At 49.8% G+C, this 18,498-nt stretch overlaps 1 protein-coding gene across 1 annotated transcript in view; it reads left to right on the forward strand.

Moving 5' to 3' along the window:
* ADAMTS7 (ADAM metallopeptidase with thrombospondin type 1 motif 7) overlaps nt 1–18,498 on the forward strand; it is a 140,495-nt gene that overhangs the window by 61,750 nt on the left and 60,247 nt on the right. Inside the window, 4 exon segments of the mRNA XM_029574774.1 lie at nt 207–299; nt 8,262–8,407; nt 17,126–17,295; nt 18,021–18,154. Of these exon segments, the coding sequence (XP_029430634.1) occupies nt 207–299; nt 8,262–8,407; nt 17,126–17,295; nt 18,021–18,154 (543 nt within the window).

Consider the following 18,498-nt stretch of genomic DNA (forward strand, 5'->3'; position numbering starts at 1 on the left):
TACCAGTACCTTCACTGGAGAGGAGACTCGGGTACCAGCACAGAGAACAGCAGCGTGACTTCCAAGCTACCAGTGAAGGAGTGCTCTTTCTGTGTGGCAGTTACTGGGGGAGGTAGAGCTGTACTCCGAGTTATTCTCAGATGCCCTGGGGTATGGGACAGGGAAGTAAATGTGGGTAATTTGTCTCCCTTTGTTTCCTTCTGCAGAATGTCTGTAACACCCTCTGGTGCAGCGTTGGAACCACTTGTCATTCTAAGCTGGATGCAGCTGTTGATGGCACGAAGTGTGGTGAGAGCAAGGTGCAGTCACAGTCTCTGAGGTCTTGTGTCCTGCACTGTACACAGTTTGTAGCCATACAGTGCTGCTCTGGCTTATTGAGGTGTCAGAGTACCAAAAACCTGCTTCATGTACTATCCATGCATGTCACAGTCTCTGAACCTTCCCCAGCACCAGCACAGACCGTAGCAGCACTCGTTCTGTAAGAGCTGGGCTCTCTTGGTGCCAGCACAGACTGTAGCATCGTTCTCTTTGGGGATGGTGCTCCCTGGACACCACAAGCTGTATCAATGCTACATGGGAGGCGGAAGGAGAGCATAACTTCAGTGAGACAGGAAGTGATCCTGTAGTCATGACCTGTCCTCCAGGTTTTGTGTCTGCAGGGTCATTTGCCCAGGAGGGAAGGCATAAGACTGCTGTTATTATTCATGACTAAATCATGTAATCTAGATAGCTGGGTGGCTAGTGATCATGAGGATCATTTGATAACTTGCCTTCCTCATGTGAAGTTAGCAGACCTCAGGCTTCACCTAGATAGGATTTTAGAGAATGCTAGGGAGAGGAGCTGACTGTCACGGTACATGAGGATGCTGTGTTTAACCTGTTTTACTCCCACTGCAGGATGGAGTTTGGTGCATACAGCAATGTGCATGCAGGTTAGCAACTTGTCATGCAAATACCATGTTAATGATAATATTAGCTAGTATCCCTCACTGAAGAGATATGCACTGGCTTAATTCATGTTCTGTTAGTGCTGGAAACTGTGCTTCTGGTCAGCCATGGAGTAACGTTTCTGGCCTTAGTGTGAGTGTGGAGGTTGTGATGCTGGGGATGTGCACTCCACATTTATGTCCTCAAAAGAAGACTTGTGTGCATAAATCATTCCTCCTCCTCTTCCAGGTCAGAAAGAAATGTGGCAAAGACCAGCAGAAACAAAAGAAGAACATAAGAACATGCCCTACTGGGTCAGACCAAGGGTCCATCAAGCCCAGTATCCTGTTTCCAACAGTGGCCAAGCCAAGTCACAAGTACTTGGCAGGATCCCAAGGGATAGAGAGATTCCAGGCTGCTTATCCCAAGAATAATAAGCAGTGGATTTCTGCAACTCTCCATTAATAATTGTTAATGGACTTTTCCTCCAAGAACGTGTTCAAACTTTTTTTAAACGCAGCTACACCTTTACCACATGCTCTGGAGCTTCCCACTTTTCAGTATGTTCCCACTCTCCAGGGTCTAGCTTTCACCTGAACTTTGTCCACCCCGGCAATGTGGGATGCTTCTATCCGCTCCGAGTGCTGTTCCACCGAGAAAAACTTCTAGGCTTCCTGAGCCATTGCCCAACTCTTGGTTCCTCCCTGTTGGTTGATGTAGGCCACCATCGTTGCATTTTCCGATAGGACCCACATGGGTCAGTACGTAACTATGGCAGAAAGCAAGCAAAGTGTAACACACCACTCTCATCTCTAAGCAACTGACAGACCAAGAAGCCTCTTTCTTCGACCACTGACCCTGTGCCGACTGATCTTGTCACACTGCATCCCAGCCCAAAAGGCTGGCATCAGTGGTGAGTATTACCCAATCCATAATGTCTAACTCCACACCATGCTACCTTCCCTCTTGAGCGCAAAGGAAAGATGAAACTTTTCTGATAATGGATTCCATCGGGAGAGAAGAGCCCTCTGAAGAGGGCACATATGCATGAACACCCAAGGCACCAGCTCCAATGCTGATGCCATAGAGCCCAGGACTTGCAAATAGTTCCAGGTCTTGAGCACCGAAAGCTCCAACAAGTGTTGAATCTGAACCTGCAACTTCAGCAGCCTCTCTTCTATGAGAATCATTTTCCCCTCCAGTGTGTTGAACCGAGCCCACAGATACTTCAGGGTCTGAGTAGGAACGAGATGACTGTTCACTAGAGACTTCAAATGTATCAGCACCTTCTGTACCAACTGCTGGCAGAGGTCCTCTGACTTTGCTTGAATGATACAGTCATCCAGATACGGATGTGCCAGCCCACCCTCCTGCCAGAAGGCCACTACCACCATCACCTGGGTGAACATATGCAGAGCTGTCGCTAGACCAAAACTGAAAATGTCTCTCTAGGATCATGAATCTCAGAAACCACTGATGCTCCAGCCTGATGCCTATATGTAGATATGCCTCTGTCAAATCCAGGGATGCTAAAAACTCCTCCTTGCATTCTGCCGCTATAACCGACCTCTGCATTCACCTTCTTCAAATCCAAAATTAGGCAAAATGTTTCCTCCTTTTTTGGCACCACAAAATAAATGGAGTACCTTCCTGTTCCTTGTTCTTCTTGAGGAACCAAAACAATAGCCCCCAGATGCCACAAACGGTCCACCGTCCCATAAACAGCTGCCTGCTTGGCATGAGGATCTCATGGGGAAACAATGTAAGCATCTCATAGTGGATGAGCAAAATCTAATGCATAACCGTATTTTATCATACCTAAGACCCTCTGGTCCGTGGTACTTGGGTCTAGTTCTTGTAAAAAAGCACCAGTCGCCCTCCGGTGGAACTGAAGAGTGGATTGCCCTCGCCTTATTGCGAGGACTTTGCACCTCCTGCACTTGTACCAGGGTTATCTTGGAATGGCCTCCGACCACCCCAAAAGGGCAGACCTGCTCTCTGGCTGCGGTTTGTATCTGAGGCCCCGAAGAACATTTAGTTTGGGAAAATTTTCTCAAAACCCTGTCTGAGCAGGAACAAATCTTCTGCCCTTTGGCTTGTCTTCTGGTAACTTAGGCACTTTGGACTCTCCCAGATGTTTCATTATCTGCTCCAAGTCCTCCCCAAACAAGAGCCTGCCCTTAAATGGAAGAGCACCCAATTGGGATTTGGACCAAACATCTGCTGACCAGTTCCTCAACTACAGTAATCTTCTGGTCAACACCACGGTCATCATGATCCTGGAAGAAATCCTGATCAGGTGATACAAGGCATTCACCCCGTGTTATGACTTAGAAAACGGACCCCTGTTCCGAGGTAGAGTCAGCGCTACCAAAAAGGGAGTCAACCCTCTTCGGTCTCTACCGTCGGATGGCAAGGCCTGCTGATGAGGATGTTTCGCTGAAGGCTTCACCCTGGAAGCTCGTGATCCCCCCAGGAGGAGCCCGTAGGGACACGGCCGCTGGGACTTAGGAGACTCCCTGAAGACTGAAGATAGTCTGGATGCAGGCGCCTCCAGCAGGTCATGATCAGTCCAGGAGCAGACGTCGAAGGATAGTCCAAAGCCAGTCCAAGGGTCGAAGTCCAGAGAGAGGTCAAGAGCCGGTCCAGGAGCAAATGAGAGAATGGTCTGAAGTCAATTCAGGAACAACACAGGAGAAGGGTCCAAAGCCAGCCCAGGTCAATACCAGAAAATCACCAACACCGGTCCGAAGGTCAAGAGTCAAAGAGTCAGTCCATCGAGGAGAAGAAGCAGAAGCGGGACAGAGAGCAGATCCAGGAACATGGGACACCAGAACCAAGCACAGAGCCTCAATACCAAGGCAAGGTCTGAGTATCAGACCTTGCCTTAAATACCTGGACCGGATGGAGGAGTCCCAGGAGGAGCCATGACAATTTCCTGTCATGGCTCCTTTAAATTTCTTCTTCAGCCGCCCGCGCGGCTCTAGCATAGGCAGAGGCAGAGGGGGTGGAGTCAGCCCGGCCGAGGAGAACCATGCAGCCGGGCTTAGCAGCGGCAATGGCCATGAAGCGAGCGCACGAGAAAGCTGCGCTGCCACAGCAGGCGCCTCTGACCCTCCCGACACCTCGGGTAAGGTTATTGTCGCCACGGCTGCCAGCCCGACCCTGGTCGCGGCCCGCCGCGGCCGGCAGCCATGACACCGCGGCCGGCGGTTCTAACACCCCCTATGCCACAGCTGCTTCTAGATGCTCAGCCTGCTGCGCTGCTGCTCCCAGCTACATCAGGAGCAGCAGCGCAGACAAGCCCTTTGCATAAAACTGCTGCAAATCACAGCCCTTATGCCCAGAGCCGAGACCTCAAAGATGCTTTTGAGGTGAACCTCCAGTTTGTGATCTTGCACATCTCTTTAAGCGGCAGATCCCGCTATCAGAACAGAGGTCTTCTTGGTGACCGCTGACACCGAAGCATCAACTTTAGGAACAGCTAAAAGCTCCAACGTCTCCTTTGGTAATGGCTAAAGCTTCGCCGTAGCTCTGCCACCCCTTAAAGCAGTGATGCACCCCTGAACCACTAACCTTTTCTTGGACTCATGAAAGGAAAAGGCTTTCGCTGGACTGCAAGATCTGCCTAAGACAGGATCCCTTCCCTGCAAGTCAGGCTCCTCCTGCGAAACCTTGATTCCCAGCTCCTGAAGCCCATGTGGAACCAGTGGCTAGAGCTTTTCTCTGTGAAAAGGTTGCACCAGCTTGGGATCATCCTCCTCGGCCCCCGGAACCTCCTCTGGGTCCCCGTCCATCCTCTGGGTCCCCGGCCCCCGTCCATTGCTCCATCCTGCGTCGTGCCTGCTCCCGGGGAATCCCCCATCGCAGCATCAAGATCCTCGGAGTCATCAGTATCCCCCTCAGTACCACCTGCCTGAAAGGAAAGATCCAAAACATGCTGAACACTCTCTGAATGCCCCTTCATTGACTGGGAATCAACCATGGACCGGGACCTAGAGTGATCCCCCGCTGCTTTTCTAGCCAAATATTCCTTATGTATAAGCAGAAAAGACCTGGGCTTCATCAGACTCCTGATCCAGGGTAAAATCCTCTAAATCTGATCCTCCTTGGTCCTCCCCGGTGCCGAGCAAAGCAGGTGAGAGTCGCGGTGGGGATCTCCCTGCCTCCCCTGCTGATGCTGAGAGCCGTGCACCAGAAGCTAACATGGCCGTCATTCCTGAGCCAATGGGGCATCCCTTCATGGCAAGCCCAGATGCTTGTGATGCACCAGCAGGCAACGAGTGGCAGGCACTCCCAGTGTACCTTCTCGCCCAGAAACAGAGCTGGAGCACAAACCTACTCGATTCAGCCATGACCGCAAGCCTCCACAAGTGTGGCATGACTTGCCGCTCACCACCACCACATGGCTTGGAGCCCTGCGCCGTCACACTCTGCAGACGGAATGCCAGACCCAACCCTACACCCCCCCTCCCCAAATGCTGCAGGAATGCACACCGGCGACGCAGGACAAAAAAAATCTCATTAGCAAGCCAACCCCGGACCAAGTATACAAGGGATACGTCCCTGATCCTCCAGGCTTGTTGTGCAGAGTTGCCAGCAGGTCCCAGTGCTGTCTTGTGAGGGATGAGGGATCTAGACCACCAGATGTCCACCCCATGGACCTCAGAAGAGTCTCCAACCCCCTGCTCGTCCACCTCAAACCAGGGGGATGACCCCACCAGGACCTCACAACCCCCTGGGAGGATCTAAAAATTTTCCTGTCTTCCTTTTTCAATTTCTCTTTTTTTTTTTTTTTGTTTTCCAGACTACCATCTGCTAAAGTCAGAAATACTGAGGGACTGCAGGTGGCACACTGGGCTATGGAGCAGTGTTGGTGAAACTTTCTTTTTCTCCATCTGCTGGCAGGGATGCAAAACCCAGGAGTCTGGACTGATCTGGGGTATGAACAGGAATGCACTCTTTAAAATGAATCTCTTACCCAAATTATTATATAGGATGCAGATGCTCCCATGTTGGTTGACACAAGCTATTTTGACGTACCTTAAATCAATGCTTATTCGCTTTCTGTGGAGAGGATGGCAGCCAAGATTGAATATAATAAACTGGTGCAAAGGAAGGTCTGTGGAGGTATAGATGCTTGTGAGTGAATATATAGAAAACTCCCTCAGACTGCCTTAAAGGACCAGGCACAGCGGTCTCTCCTGGGCCTCCTTAATGTCTAGACCCACAGGGAATCCTGGGTGAAGGGAGGAGCCCCTCACCAGAATTTAAGAACTTAGGACCTGGAAGGGTTAAATGGGTCCTAGGGAGCAGGCACTAATCCCCTGTATACCAAGACCTGTTTCGTTTAAGGACTGTGTCTTACGTGAAGTTAAGGTGAGGTACACTGACTACTTTGGTTTTTCCACTGTAAATAAACTGCACCTAAGGAACAGCCAGAATCTGCCTCCTTATTTCTCTGGCTGTTTCCAAGCTGCTATTGCCCAAGTTACCACAATGCTCCTAATTTCCAACTCTACAATTTGGCTTGTCAGATGCAACACATAGGCAAGCTTATTGGGGAGAAATATAAACGACACTTTGCAACTTCAGAAGGAGATGATGCTCCAGTTCTCTCCTTTAAGCTTGATTCATCTTTTGGATAATTTGCTCCTTCTGGATGTTAAAGGGAATATCCTATTGAAACTTCTGACATCTGTGTAGAGGTTTTTATGCAAAAAATTAGGATTGTTACCTAATTTCTCTCTCTTTCATTCCATTCGGGGCAATGCTTGTTTTTTTTCACCAGGGTTGGATAATCAGATCTTTTGGGTGTGGTCTGCCAGAGGGATTGTCACTATTAGACAAATGATTGATGAAGAGACAGGATGTGTGTTTGCTTTTCTGCAGTTACAGTGAATGTTTCAGATCCCCAAACAATTTCTGTGGATTTTTGCAGCTCCAGCATTACCTGTCCTCCATGGGTTTTTGAGCAGATCAAATTAAGTTGGAGCTTAAGATGACTTGAGATTGAGCAAATTGGGGAGGGAAAGAATTCTGTTTCTCAGTGGTAAGTTTTTTTGTAAAAGGCACATGGGACAGGATAACAGGATTGGCAAAAAGAAATTGGAGAGACGCTGACATCAAATAGCATGAGTGTGTTGTTTTCAAGAGGTTTGTAAGCTTTGAGTCACCGTAAGCTACAAAGAGATGCAATTCAAAGTCTTTCATCACTGTCCTGTCTGAAAGAGATGGGGATTCTGGAGCTTCGTGACAGAGGAGGGTTCATTACTTCATAGATTTCTCACATGCCACAAAAATTATTCATTCCGGCAAGAGCTGATCACATGTTTGACCGAGTGTAGAATGATAAAATTGCCTTTTCAGGGTAACCTCTTACTACTGGGACATGTTGAGGCTTTGCAGACCTTTTCCTCAGCTGCCTATAGGCCACTCCTATGGTGGCAGAAAGCCCTGGGAGCGTGTAAGTCCCGGGGCTTGCAGAAAGGGGCGGGGTGGGCCAGGGTGGGGGTGTGGCCAGAGGCCGCCGTGCCGGGGGATCGCGTTGGTGCAGACGTAACTTGTCACATAAAGGTACGGAGGGGGCAGTTTTCGGGCTGGGGAGCGGGACAGGTGGGGGAAAGGAAAGTTACCTCTGAGGCTTCCCTGATTTCGGAGCGGCCTCGGAGGGAATGGGGAAAGCCAGCTGGTCTCCCCGAGGGAGATCAGAACAGTTTAATATAAAAAATATCGATTTTGTTAAAGTCTGAAACTTCAGGGCCTTTGGGGGCCATTTTAATATTATCTGATTGAGCCGAAATTTTACAGAGAGTTCTTTTACACGGATCGGAACAATTCTGGGGGTTGGGAGCTAAATATTTCAGTTCACAAAATCATATACAGCTAAGGGCCACCCTTTGGAGGAAAGGTGGGACATGAAAGAGCCATTTAAATACCTCGGAGTAGTGCACAGGAGGTGGGAATCGTTTAGCAGAAAGGAGGCTCTGGAACAAGGAGTCATGGGATAGGCTGAGGAGTAATCAAAGGAAATATTTCTTCCCAGAAAGAACATATTCATAAATGATCTATAAAAGGGAACAGCGGATGAGGTGATCACATTTGCAGATGGGGTGTGGAGGAAGGGTATCAAGCAAAGAGTGCCATGCTGCCCTTTAGATTCAGTTCCTAACTCTGCAAGCACACAAACCCAAAAGAGAAAGGGGGTGCCGAAAGCAGCCCTTGTCTGGGATACCAGTTTGTCCAGTGCCTGCTCTTCTCCCTGGTATGGGTATACTAAGACCTTCCCAGCAGGAATGTAATTCTGAATCTGGGTTCTCTTTGTTTGTCTTTAGTGGTGCTTTAATGGAGACTGTGTGCCTGTGAGTTTCCGTCCAGGGCCTGTTCATGGAGGTTGGAGTGCTTGGAGCTCCTGGCACAAGTGCTCTCGGACGTGTGGTGCTGGGGTGCAGAATGCAGAGCGCCTGTGCACTAATCCCACGTAAGTTCTGTTACTGACTCTGCTGCCTCTGCTTTTCCTTCTCACAGCCCATGCATAGGTTCTCGCTGGCTCAGCTTCTCATGACAATTTTCTCAGTGGAAGGGAGTGGACAGTGGAGTGCCTCAGGGATCTGTATTGGGACCCGTACTTTTCAATATATTTATAAATGATCTGGAAAGAAATACGACGAGTGAGATAATCAAATTTGCAGATGACACAAAATTGTGCAGAGTAGTTAAATCACAAGCAGATTGTGATAAATTGCAGGAAGACCTTGTGAGACTGGAAAATTGGGCATCCAAATTGCAGATGAAATTTAATGGGGATAAGTGCAAGGTGATGCATATAGGGAAAAATAACCCATGCTATAATTACACAATGTTGGGTTCCATATTAGGTGCTACAACCCAAGAAAGAGATCTAGGCGTCATAGTGGATAACACATTGAAATCGTCAGTTCAGTGTGCTGCGGCAGTCAAAAAAGCAAACAATGTTAGGAATTATTAGGAAGGGAATGGTGACTAAAATGGGCAGCTTGGCGGGTTGAGCAGCCTTTTTGGCTAGGTCCTGCTCTCAGGCTTTGCTTAGACGCTGTGTGGTAGGCTGCGGCGGCGTCTGAACTCAATGTTAACTGAGTGCTTGACTAGTTGTCCACAGTTGTCTTTTGCAGAGAATACTGGCGAGCTGATAATAGTGCGGGGGTATATATGCAATGATGTCAGCTTTGCTCAGTCTCCATCTGCTGGTAGAAGTGAATAACTCACTGGTGTGGATTAACCTGTCTTCATTAAAATAGATGATTGCAGAAAAAGTCCAACTGGCCCATCCAGGCTGCCCAGTTATTCCTGCTGACCAGCCCGTTAGGGGAGCCCCAAAACCAGGCTGTTTATACTCCATAGTGGGGGTAAACAGGGTGAGTCGGTGTTGTGGGCTACAATAGTCTGCTGGATTAAGGAGGTTTTCATGGCTGTGTATGTGGATGCTAGGAAGCCGTTGTCTAGTCAGGTAAGGGCTCATTCCACTAGGACTCAGGCAATGTCATAGGTGGAGATTAGATTTGCAGAGCTGCGACATGATCTTCCCTACACACCTTTTCCAGGCATTAGTGCCTGGATGTGCAGGCCCAGGAAGATGCGGCTTTTGTGCGTGCAGTATTGATTGGACCGCGGGCAGCCTCCCACCTTGTTCTGGAGTAGCTTTGGTACATCCCACTGGTGTGGATTAATCTGTCTGATTGCTACTACCTGGAGATTAATATCCTTATTCAATAAATATACACACGGTTAATGTCCTTATTCAATAAACATGCACACGGTTAATGCGACTCTAACATTGCTCTATGCTTCAATGGCAAGAGGAAATGTGGAAAAAAGGATTTGCATCCATAAAAAAGCAGGGGAGTAGCTTGCTTGTTACGGTGGTTACTACCCCAAACCAAATAAGCCTGATACTTCACTTTCAATGCATATCCAGCATAGTTGTCTGCTTCAATGGCAGGGGGAATGAAGAAAAGATGATTTATATTCAGACAACTACCAACAAGGTCTGAATTACATAGTCTGGGCAAAACAAATAAGCATGGGTGTAGTTTGCTTGTTACGGTGGTTACTACCCCGAATCAAGCCTGATACTTCACTTGAAATACATATCAGCACAGCTTACTGCTTCAACGGCAGGGGGAATGCAGAAAAGAGGATTTATATTCAAACAACCAACAAGGACTGAATTGCACAGGCTGGGTAAACAAGCGTGGGAGTAGCTTGCTTATTACGACGGTTACTACCCCAAACCAATTAGCTAGATACTTCACTTAGATGCAGCTCCAGCACTGCTATCTACATTGATGGCGGGGGTGGAAGGGAAATAGAACCAAAAAGTTACTTAAAAGGGACAAGAGTAACAGATAAGTGTGAAAGCTTGCTGGGCAGACTGGTTGGACCATTTGGTCTTCTTCTGCCATCATTTCTATGTTTAATGAAGACAGGTTAATCCACCTTCCCACCCTTGACTGTCGGACAATGATATTGTCCTCCTGAGTGGCTGCGTCTCTGGAGATTACTGGTAAGTGTCAGACCCAACCTCTAGATTAGTGATATTACATTCCTTGTCTGAACTCAATGTTTTCCTGTTAACTGAGTGCTTGACTAGTTGTCCACAGTTGTCTTTTGCAGAGAATACTGGCGAGCTGATAATAGTGCGAGGGTATATATGCAATGATGTCAGCTTTGCTCAGTCTCCATCTGCTGGTAGAAGTGAATAACTCACTGGTGTGGATTAACCTGTCTTCATTAAAGAAAAGGAAATTGACAGGTAAGTAGCAATTTCTCCTTTTTAAACAGTGTGCATGCCTCATACAAAGTTTTAACCTTTGTAACTAATTTTCTCATATTTTTGTAGTCTCCCTTTTTAAAGTTAAATGCTTCAGTTAAATGCTATTTTTGTAGTCTCCCTTTTTAAAGTTAAATGCTTCAGTTTTACTGATTGCTAAATTTAATTGCATTATGATAGCTATTGCTAAGTGGCCCCACCACAGTAACCCCTTGCATTCCACTGAGGACGAGATCTAAAGTAGCTGCTTTTATCATCGGTTCTAGGATGAGGCATTTATTTATGACACCTAGAAATTTTACCTTCCTAGCATGTTCTGTCAAAACATGTACTGGTTATCTGCCCTAAACTGATGTATTTGGAAGTTGCGGAATATAAGACATGTAGGGCCTAATATTCAGCGGGGCGGATTTTCAGAGCCCTGCTCGCGTAAATCCGCCCAAAACCGGGCGGATTTACGCGAGCAGGGCCCTGCGCGCCGGTGAGCCTATTTTACATAGGCTCACCGGCGCGCGCAGAACCCCGGGACTCGCGTAAGTCCCGGGGTTTTCGGAGTGGGCGTGTCGGGGGGCGGGGCCGGAGCGTGCGGCGTTGAGGGGGCGTGTCGGCAGCGTTTTGGGGGCGGGTACGGGGGCGTGGCTACGGCCCGGGGGCGTGGCCGAGCCCTCCGTACCCGCCCCCAGGTCGTGGCCCGGTGCGCAGGAGGCCCGCTGGCGCGCGGGGATTTACGCCTCCCTCCGGGAGGCGTAAATCCCCCGACAAAGGTAGGATGGGGGTTTAGACAGGGCCGGGCGGGTGGGTTAGGTAGGGGAAGGGAGGGGAAGGTGAGGGGAGGGCAAAGGAAAGTTCCCTTCTAGGCCGCTCCGATTTCGGAGCGGCCTAGGAGGGAACGGGGGTAGGCTGCGCGGCTCGGCGCGCGCAGGCTATACGAAATCGATAGCCTTGCGCGCGCCGATCCAGGATTTTAGCCGATACGCGCGACTACGCGCGTATCTACTAAAATCCAGCGTACTTTTGTTTGCGCCTGGAGCGCAAACAAAAGTAGGCTATTCGCGCTCGTCTGAAAATCTACCCCAAAGCGCGTTCAGTGTTATTTAAGTGGATAAGCGGGACTTGTGTGGCTAAGTAGAGGCCACAGAATATGCGCCTATGTCCAGCAGCCACTGCTTATCCATATAAGACCCTTATACAGCTAAAAGTTACATGTACAAAAGGTAGGCATGTACTGGGCAGATCAGGAGCAGAGCAGATTAGCCATACAACTTTTACAGCTAACTACCAATATTTGGAGTTAGCTGTAAAAGAATATGTCTAAGTTTAGATGCCCTATAGAGCAGGTTTAAACTTATCCGGCTAAGTGTGTATATATACGCGTTTATTCAGCGGTTTCACCATGCTGCTGACTGTACATCATAACTTAGCCGGATATGTTTTACCTGGTTGTTGCTGTAATGAATAAGACACTAGGGTATCATTGCATTCCCAAATTGATTTGCTTTTCTAATTTCTGTTGGTATTTCACTGCCTGATTCTTCATCCTGGCCAGGTGGACAGAAGTGTATACTCATTGCTATACTCTTGGTTATAAAGCCTCTTACATCCCTGAGCATTGACTGGCACCAGCACAGACTGATATAAGCAACTGGATGTTCAGGCAATAGTTTTGGTAGTTGTTTAGATTACAAGGTTTGGTGGTATGATGTAAGATAGCTGTGATGATGTACAGCTGTGTTTAAAAAAGGATTGGATAAGTTCTTGGAGGAGAAGTCCATTACCTGCTATTAAGTTCACTTAGAGAATAGCCACTGCCATTAGCAATGGTTACATGGAATAGACTTAGTGTTTGGGTACTTGCCAGGTTCTTGTGGCCTGGTTTGGCCTCTGTTGGAAACAGGATGCTGGGCTTGATGGACCCTTGCTCTGACCCAGTATGGCATTTTCTTATGTTCTTATGTTTCTTATGTTCTTAATTTGTATGCTTATCTACTCAGGATGGTAAGGAACCAAGGAGGAAGATAATGAGAAATCTTGCAGGTAGTCACACTCTGGTTGGCAGCTGGGATGTGTCCTTAGCAGTGTGGACAGGAATAACTGGGCAGCCTGGATGGGCCAGTTGGACTTTTTCTGCAATCATCTATTTTATCCCCAAATCTGGTTCTTGGGGGCCGCAAATAAGTCTGTTTTCAGGATTTCACAGTGTATATGCATGGGATATATTTGCGTACAATATAAGTAATGTATGCAAATAGTTCTGACGCATGTGTGTTTTGGAAACCCTTGAGGGCTCTCGAGGACTGGATCTGGGGTCCCCTGTACTGTATAAACAGCTGCATTAGCTGTATGTAGTATAAGCCTGGCAAAACTATTCACTCCTCACTCTGAAATGTGCAAAGCTTTTTGTGAGTTGTCCTGGGGCCTGGACTGTGGCTGGGCTGATCATGGGGGAGGGGGGAAAGGCCCCCTCTGCTGGCATGGCTGATAGTTGTAGAGGAGGGGGTCTCCCTTTGGTGGAGGGCCACACAGGAGGAACTGTTCAAGAGTCCTTGGTCTGTGCACCTCTCCCCTATGGCCCCTGGCACTTGAGATATGGTTGCCTCACTTGCAGTGGTGCCAGCAGTTCCTCTTTTTTCATTCCTCAGCCTTAAAGGTTCGCTCATCAGCTACTTTTATCACATGGCACTTTGTATCTTTGAGGGAACTACGTGGGCCCCAGGAGAGAGAGGAGAGGGGCACTGGTAGGAGAGGGGCCCTGGTAGTAGAGGGGCCCTGGTAGTAGTAGAGGGGCGCTGGTGGTAGAGGGGCCCTGGTAGTAGTAGAGGGGCGCTGGTAGTAGAGGGGCGCTGGTAGTAGTAGAGGGGCGCTGGTAGGAGAGGGGTCCTGGTAGTAGAGGGGCCCTGGTAGTAGAGGGGTCCTGGTGGTAGAGGGGCCCTGGTAGTAGTAGAGGGGCGCTGGTAGTAGAGGGGCGCTGGTAGTAGAGGGGCGCTGGTAGGAGAGGGGCGCTGGTAGTAGAGGGGCGCTGGTAGTAGTAGAGGGGCGCTGGTAGTAGAGGGGCGCTGGTAGTAGAGGGGCGCTGGTAGTAGAGGGGCGCTGGTAGGAGAGGGACCCTGGTAGGAGAGGGGCGCTGGTAGGAGAGGGGCGCTGGTAGGAGAGGGGCCCTGGTAGGAGAGGGGCCCTGGTAGGAGAGGGGCGCTGGTAGGAGAGGGGCGCTGGTAGTAGAGGGGCGCTGGTAGGAGAGGGACCCTGGTAGGAGAGGGGCACTGGTAGGAGAGGGGCGCTGGTAGGAGAGGGGCCCTGGTAGGAGAGGGGCACTGGTAGGAGAGGGGCCCTGGTAGGAGAGGGGCCCTGGTGGTAGAGGGGCGCTGGTGGTAGAGGGGCCCTGGTAGTAGTAGAGGGGCGCTGGTAGTAGAGGGGCGCTGGTAGTAGTAGAGGGGCGCTGGTAGGAGAGGGGTCCTGGTAGTAGAGGGGCCCTGGTAGTAGAGGGGTCCTGGTGGTAGAGGGGCCCTGGTAGTAGTAGAGGGGCGCTGGTAGTAGAGGGGCGCTGGTAGGAGAGGGGCGCTGGTAGTAGAGGGGCCCTGGTAGTAGTAGAGGGGCGCTGGTAGTAGAGGGGCGCTGGTAGTAGAGGGGCGCTGGTAGTAGAGGGGCGCTGGTAGGAGAGGGACCCTGGTAGGAGAGGGGCACTGGTAGGAGAGGGGCGCTGGTAGGAGAGGGGCCCTGGTAGGAGAGGGGCACTGGTAGGAGAGGGGCCCTGGTAGGAGAGGGGCGCTGGTAGTAGAGGGGAGCTGGTAGGAGAGGGGCCCTGGTAGGAGAGGGGCCCTGGTAGGAGAGGGGCACTGGTAGGAGAGGGGCCCTGGTAGGAGAAGGGCGCTGGCAGGAGAAGGGCACTGGCAGGAGAGGGGCCCTGTTAGGAGAGGGACCCTGTTAGGAGAGGGACCCTGGTAGGAGAGGGGCCCTGGTGGTAGAGGGGCCCTGGTGGTAGAGGGGCCCTGGTGGTAGAGGGGCCCTGGTAGTAGTAGAGGGGCGCTGGTAGTAGTAGAGGGGCGCTGGTAGTAGAGGGGCGCTGGTAGTAGTAGAGGGGCGCTGGTAGTAGTAGAGGGGCCCTGGTAGTAGTAGAGGGGCGCTGGTAGTAGTAGAGGGGCGCTGGTAGTAGTAGAGGGGCGCTGGTAGTAGTAGAGGGGCGCTGGTAGGAGAGGGGTCCTGGTAGTAGAGGGGCCCTGGTAGGAGAGGGGCCCTGGTAGTAGTAGAGGGGCGCTGGTAGTAGTAGAGGGGCGCTGGTAGTAGAGGGGCGCTGGTAGTAGTAGAGGGGCGCTGGTAGTAGTAGAGGGGCGCTGGTAGTAGTAGAGGGGTCCTGGTAGTAGAGGGGTCCTGGTAGTAGAGGGGCCCTGGTAGTAGAGGGGCGCTGGTAGTAGTAGAGGGGCCCTGGTAGTAGAGGGGCGCTGGTAGGAGAGGGGTCCTGGTAGTAGAGGGGCCCTGGTAGTAGTAGAGGGGCCCTGGTAGTAGTAGAGGGGCGCTGGTAGTAGAGGGGCGCTGGTAGTAGTAGAGAGGCGCTGGTAGTAGTAGAGGGGCCCTGGTAGTAGTAGAGGGGCGCTGGTAGTAGTAGAGGGGCGCTGGTAGTAGTAGAGGGGCGCTGCACTTCTCTGTTGGTGCCCCCTCCCCTGATTGCCCTGGATGGGCCACCCCCTGGCAGCTCTGTCCCTGTACATGATTATATGAGAAATTAACCTCACTTTGTTAATGGCAGATTTCATTCCAAGTAGCATGAGCTTTCTTTTTAGATTTATCATCGTGCAATCAATGTCTTTAATGTTTGGCTTTAGTGTTTTTCACGTTTAGCTCTATGTTTGAAGAATTCATTTGTAGAGCTTGGCTTCCATTTCTTTTGGGGCAGTGGTCCTGGGGTAGCCACCTAGCCTCTCCTCTTTTTGGCCTCATTAGGTTTATCTGCTGGGGGAGGATCTGATGGAAGAGAAGTGCTTGGCTCTGTCTAAAGGATCAGAGGTTTTTTTGCACAAGATGTTAAATTAATTTTTTTTTTTTAGTTTTCTTTAGCATAAGTCACATAACGTTCTCAAGACGATTCAGTAAATGATTTAGGGTACCCTCATCTTAGTAACAGTAATACCCATCTCTGAGCTGCAGTGGGAGCATGCTCTGGAGGAAAGGGTTAATATCCACATTCTTACAGAATGAAATAGCATCACAGTGTTATTAACTAAACCTTAATTATAGAACAGGTCTCGGGCTGTGTACTCTGCTCTCAAAGAGCTGTCACAGCAAGAAGTGAGGTTTTCGGGGTCAATATTTAACCAGCACACGCTGTAACCTCAGCCCGATCCCTCTGGCGCTGTTACAACGCTGGGTGTTTACAACAGAAAATCTCTCCTTTATAGCCATGGCCTTCTCCTTCTGCCTGGGGTGAACATGCTTACTAAAGCCAAAAGGATATTGTTCAAAAACTGGAAGGTGGATCCAGAAAATAGAAGGTGCATAAGCACTGGCAAGTTATATGTAAAGCATTAAAAAGGCAGGATAAAAGAGAATTTGAAAAGAAGCTTGCCAGAGAGACAATAACTCAAAATATTTTCCCAAGGATATTCAAAGCAAGAATCCTATGAGGGAGCTGGTTGGACTGCTAGATGATCAAGAGGTAACTAGTGCTCATGGAAGACAAGGCCATAGCAGAGAAACTAAAATAATTCTTTGCTTTTCTTCATTTGAATTCACTATGCAGTTTGTGAAAAGGAGTCCTGGCTTTAATAGCCTCTTTCACCTCACCATTTAACCATGTTGGCAGTCATTTGGTCTTCTTTCTATCTCTTTTTTAATGCATGGAATACATTTAGTCTGGGCTTCCAAGGTTTTTTTGTTGTTTTTTTTTAACAGTGTCCACACTTCATGCAAACTTTTAACCTTTGCAATTGCTCATTTTTCTAATTTTCTAATTCTGTCATAGTCTCCCTTTTTTAAAGTTAAATGCTATTGCAGTAGTTTTACTTACTGTCCTCCCTCCAGTGATTATGTCAGATTTTGATTGTTATGATCACTGTTGCCAAGCAGCCCCACCACTGTTACTTCTCGTATCAGAGCGAGACTTGGATCTAGCGCAGTCCCCTTTCTCCTCGGCTCATTCTAAGAGCAGCAGTTCCTCACATAGCGAGATCTTCTTCCAGCCTCAGCTCCTAACGTACTGAGATCCTAGTCCAGCCCGTGGTGAGCAGAGGGAACTCCTCACACACTGAGATCCTATCCTTGCTTCTCATCACTAGAGGGAGCTCATTATATCTTGTGTGTTGAAGTATAATTTCTTTAATGATATATAAATGTCCTCAAGGGCTTTTTTCAGTACAGTAGTTGGTGATTTTCTGGGTGTCTTTTCTCTTTCTGAATGAACAGGCCCGAGTATGGCGGTAAATATTGCCTGGGAGAACGCCAGCGTTACCGCCTGTGTAACACTCAGCCCTGCGCCTCCGAGCAGCCCTCCTTCCGCCAGCTGCAGTGCTCACGCTTTGATGCTTTGCCTTACAAAGGAAAGGTTCTCGTGTGGATCCCCGTACCCAATGCAAGTAAGTCCTGTCAGGCCACCAGCAACCTTTCTCCCTCTCCCTGAGATTTCTGGGGCACGCACTGCTGGTAGAAATCGCCATGCAGGCCTCGGAGCCACCAAGAAGGTGAGCGGGCTCTGCCACCTCACCCAGCTCAACCCAAAGAGGCCTGGGATGGCCACACTGCATGCTGGGAGATGTAGTCCTGATTCTCTCAGGGAATTCAGAACTAGTTCTCCATGCATGGATCAGCCTGGATGAGATGGCAGCCCCAGACGTAAGTGGAAGGAAGGTAAGAAGCTCACCCTGTTGCTAGCAGCTGCCTGCAGGAACCGGTCCTCGATGCTGGCGCACTCCTGGGTGTTAGAAGACTGAGTGGTGTCCCGCTTCCTCGCAACATTTTCCATCCCTCCTCACCACAATCTCCCATCTTTCTCTTTCTCCTCTGAATCTTCTCCTTCTTACCTCAAATCTGCTTGAGCTCCTCTCCCTCCTACAGGTGGGCCACAGCCTTTCCTCCCTGCAATAGGGATGCAGTGCGGCTCTTCCCCAGTGCCTTTGCCCTGTGCTCTCTCTTCCCTCTCGCTCACATTTTGCCTTTAGCTATGGAAATCACACGGGGAGATGCGTGGGGAAGCTTTTCTCTCTCCTCTCGTGTGCAGTATCAGCAGCACAGGACAGTACCACATTCTCCTGGGGGTATCGCCTGCTCTCCTCCCTGACTCCTGTACTCTGCATCTTTGTAGTAAACCCCTGCGAACTGCACTGCCGCCCGGAAGAGGACTACTTTGCCGAGAAGATGCTGGATGCAGTCCTAGATGGAACGCCATGCTATGAAGGCAGTGCCAGCCGCGATGTCTGTATTAACGGGATATGCAAGGTACTGCCGGAGTATCCTCCGCTCTCTCATTGACTTAAACAGAATGAAACCTCACTACCCACTGTGCTCAGAAACTCTTGCATTTGGCTGACAGAGGGAGGGGTGGAAGGCAGATGCTGGTGTAACAACAAACACTGCACTGAGGGTTCATCTCAGGAGAGACCTCGCCCAGGGAGGGGTCCTGGGTCTCCTAGGCATGCTGTCTGGAGAAGGAAGAATTATAAAAGGGGAAAAAATGGGAGTAAACTGCCCAAGAAACTATTCCTGGCTGACAGCAATGGAGGTAATGAACCAGACTGCCCCTTCATGCATCTGACTCTGCTGCCCAGGGTATGTACAGTCCT

Source organism: Rhinatrema bivittatum, chromosome 13 (assembly GCF_901001135.1).
Source record: "Rhinatrema bivittatum chromosome 13, aRhiBiv1.1, whole genome shotgun sequence".
In the NCBI taxonomy this organism is placed as follows: Eukaryota; Metazoa; Chordata; class Amphibia; order Gymnophiona; family Rhinatrematidae; genus Rhinatrema; species Rhinatrema bivittatum.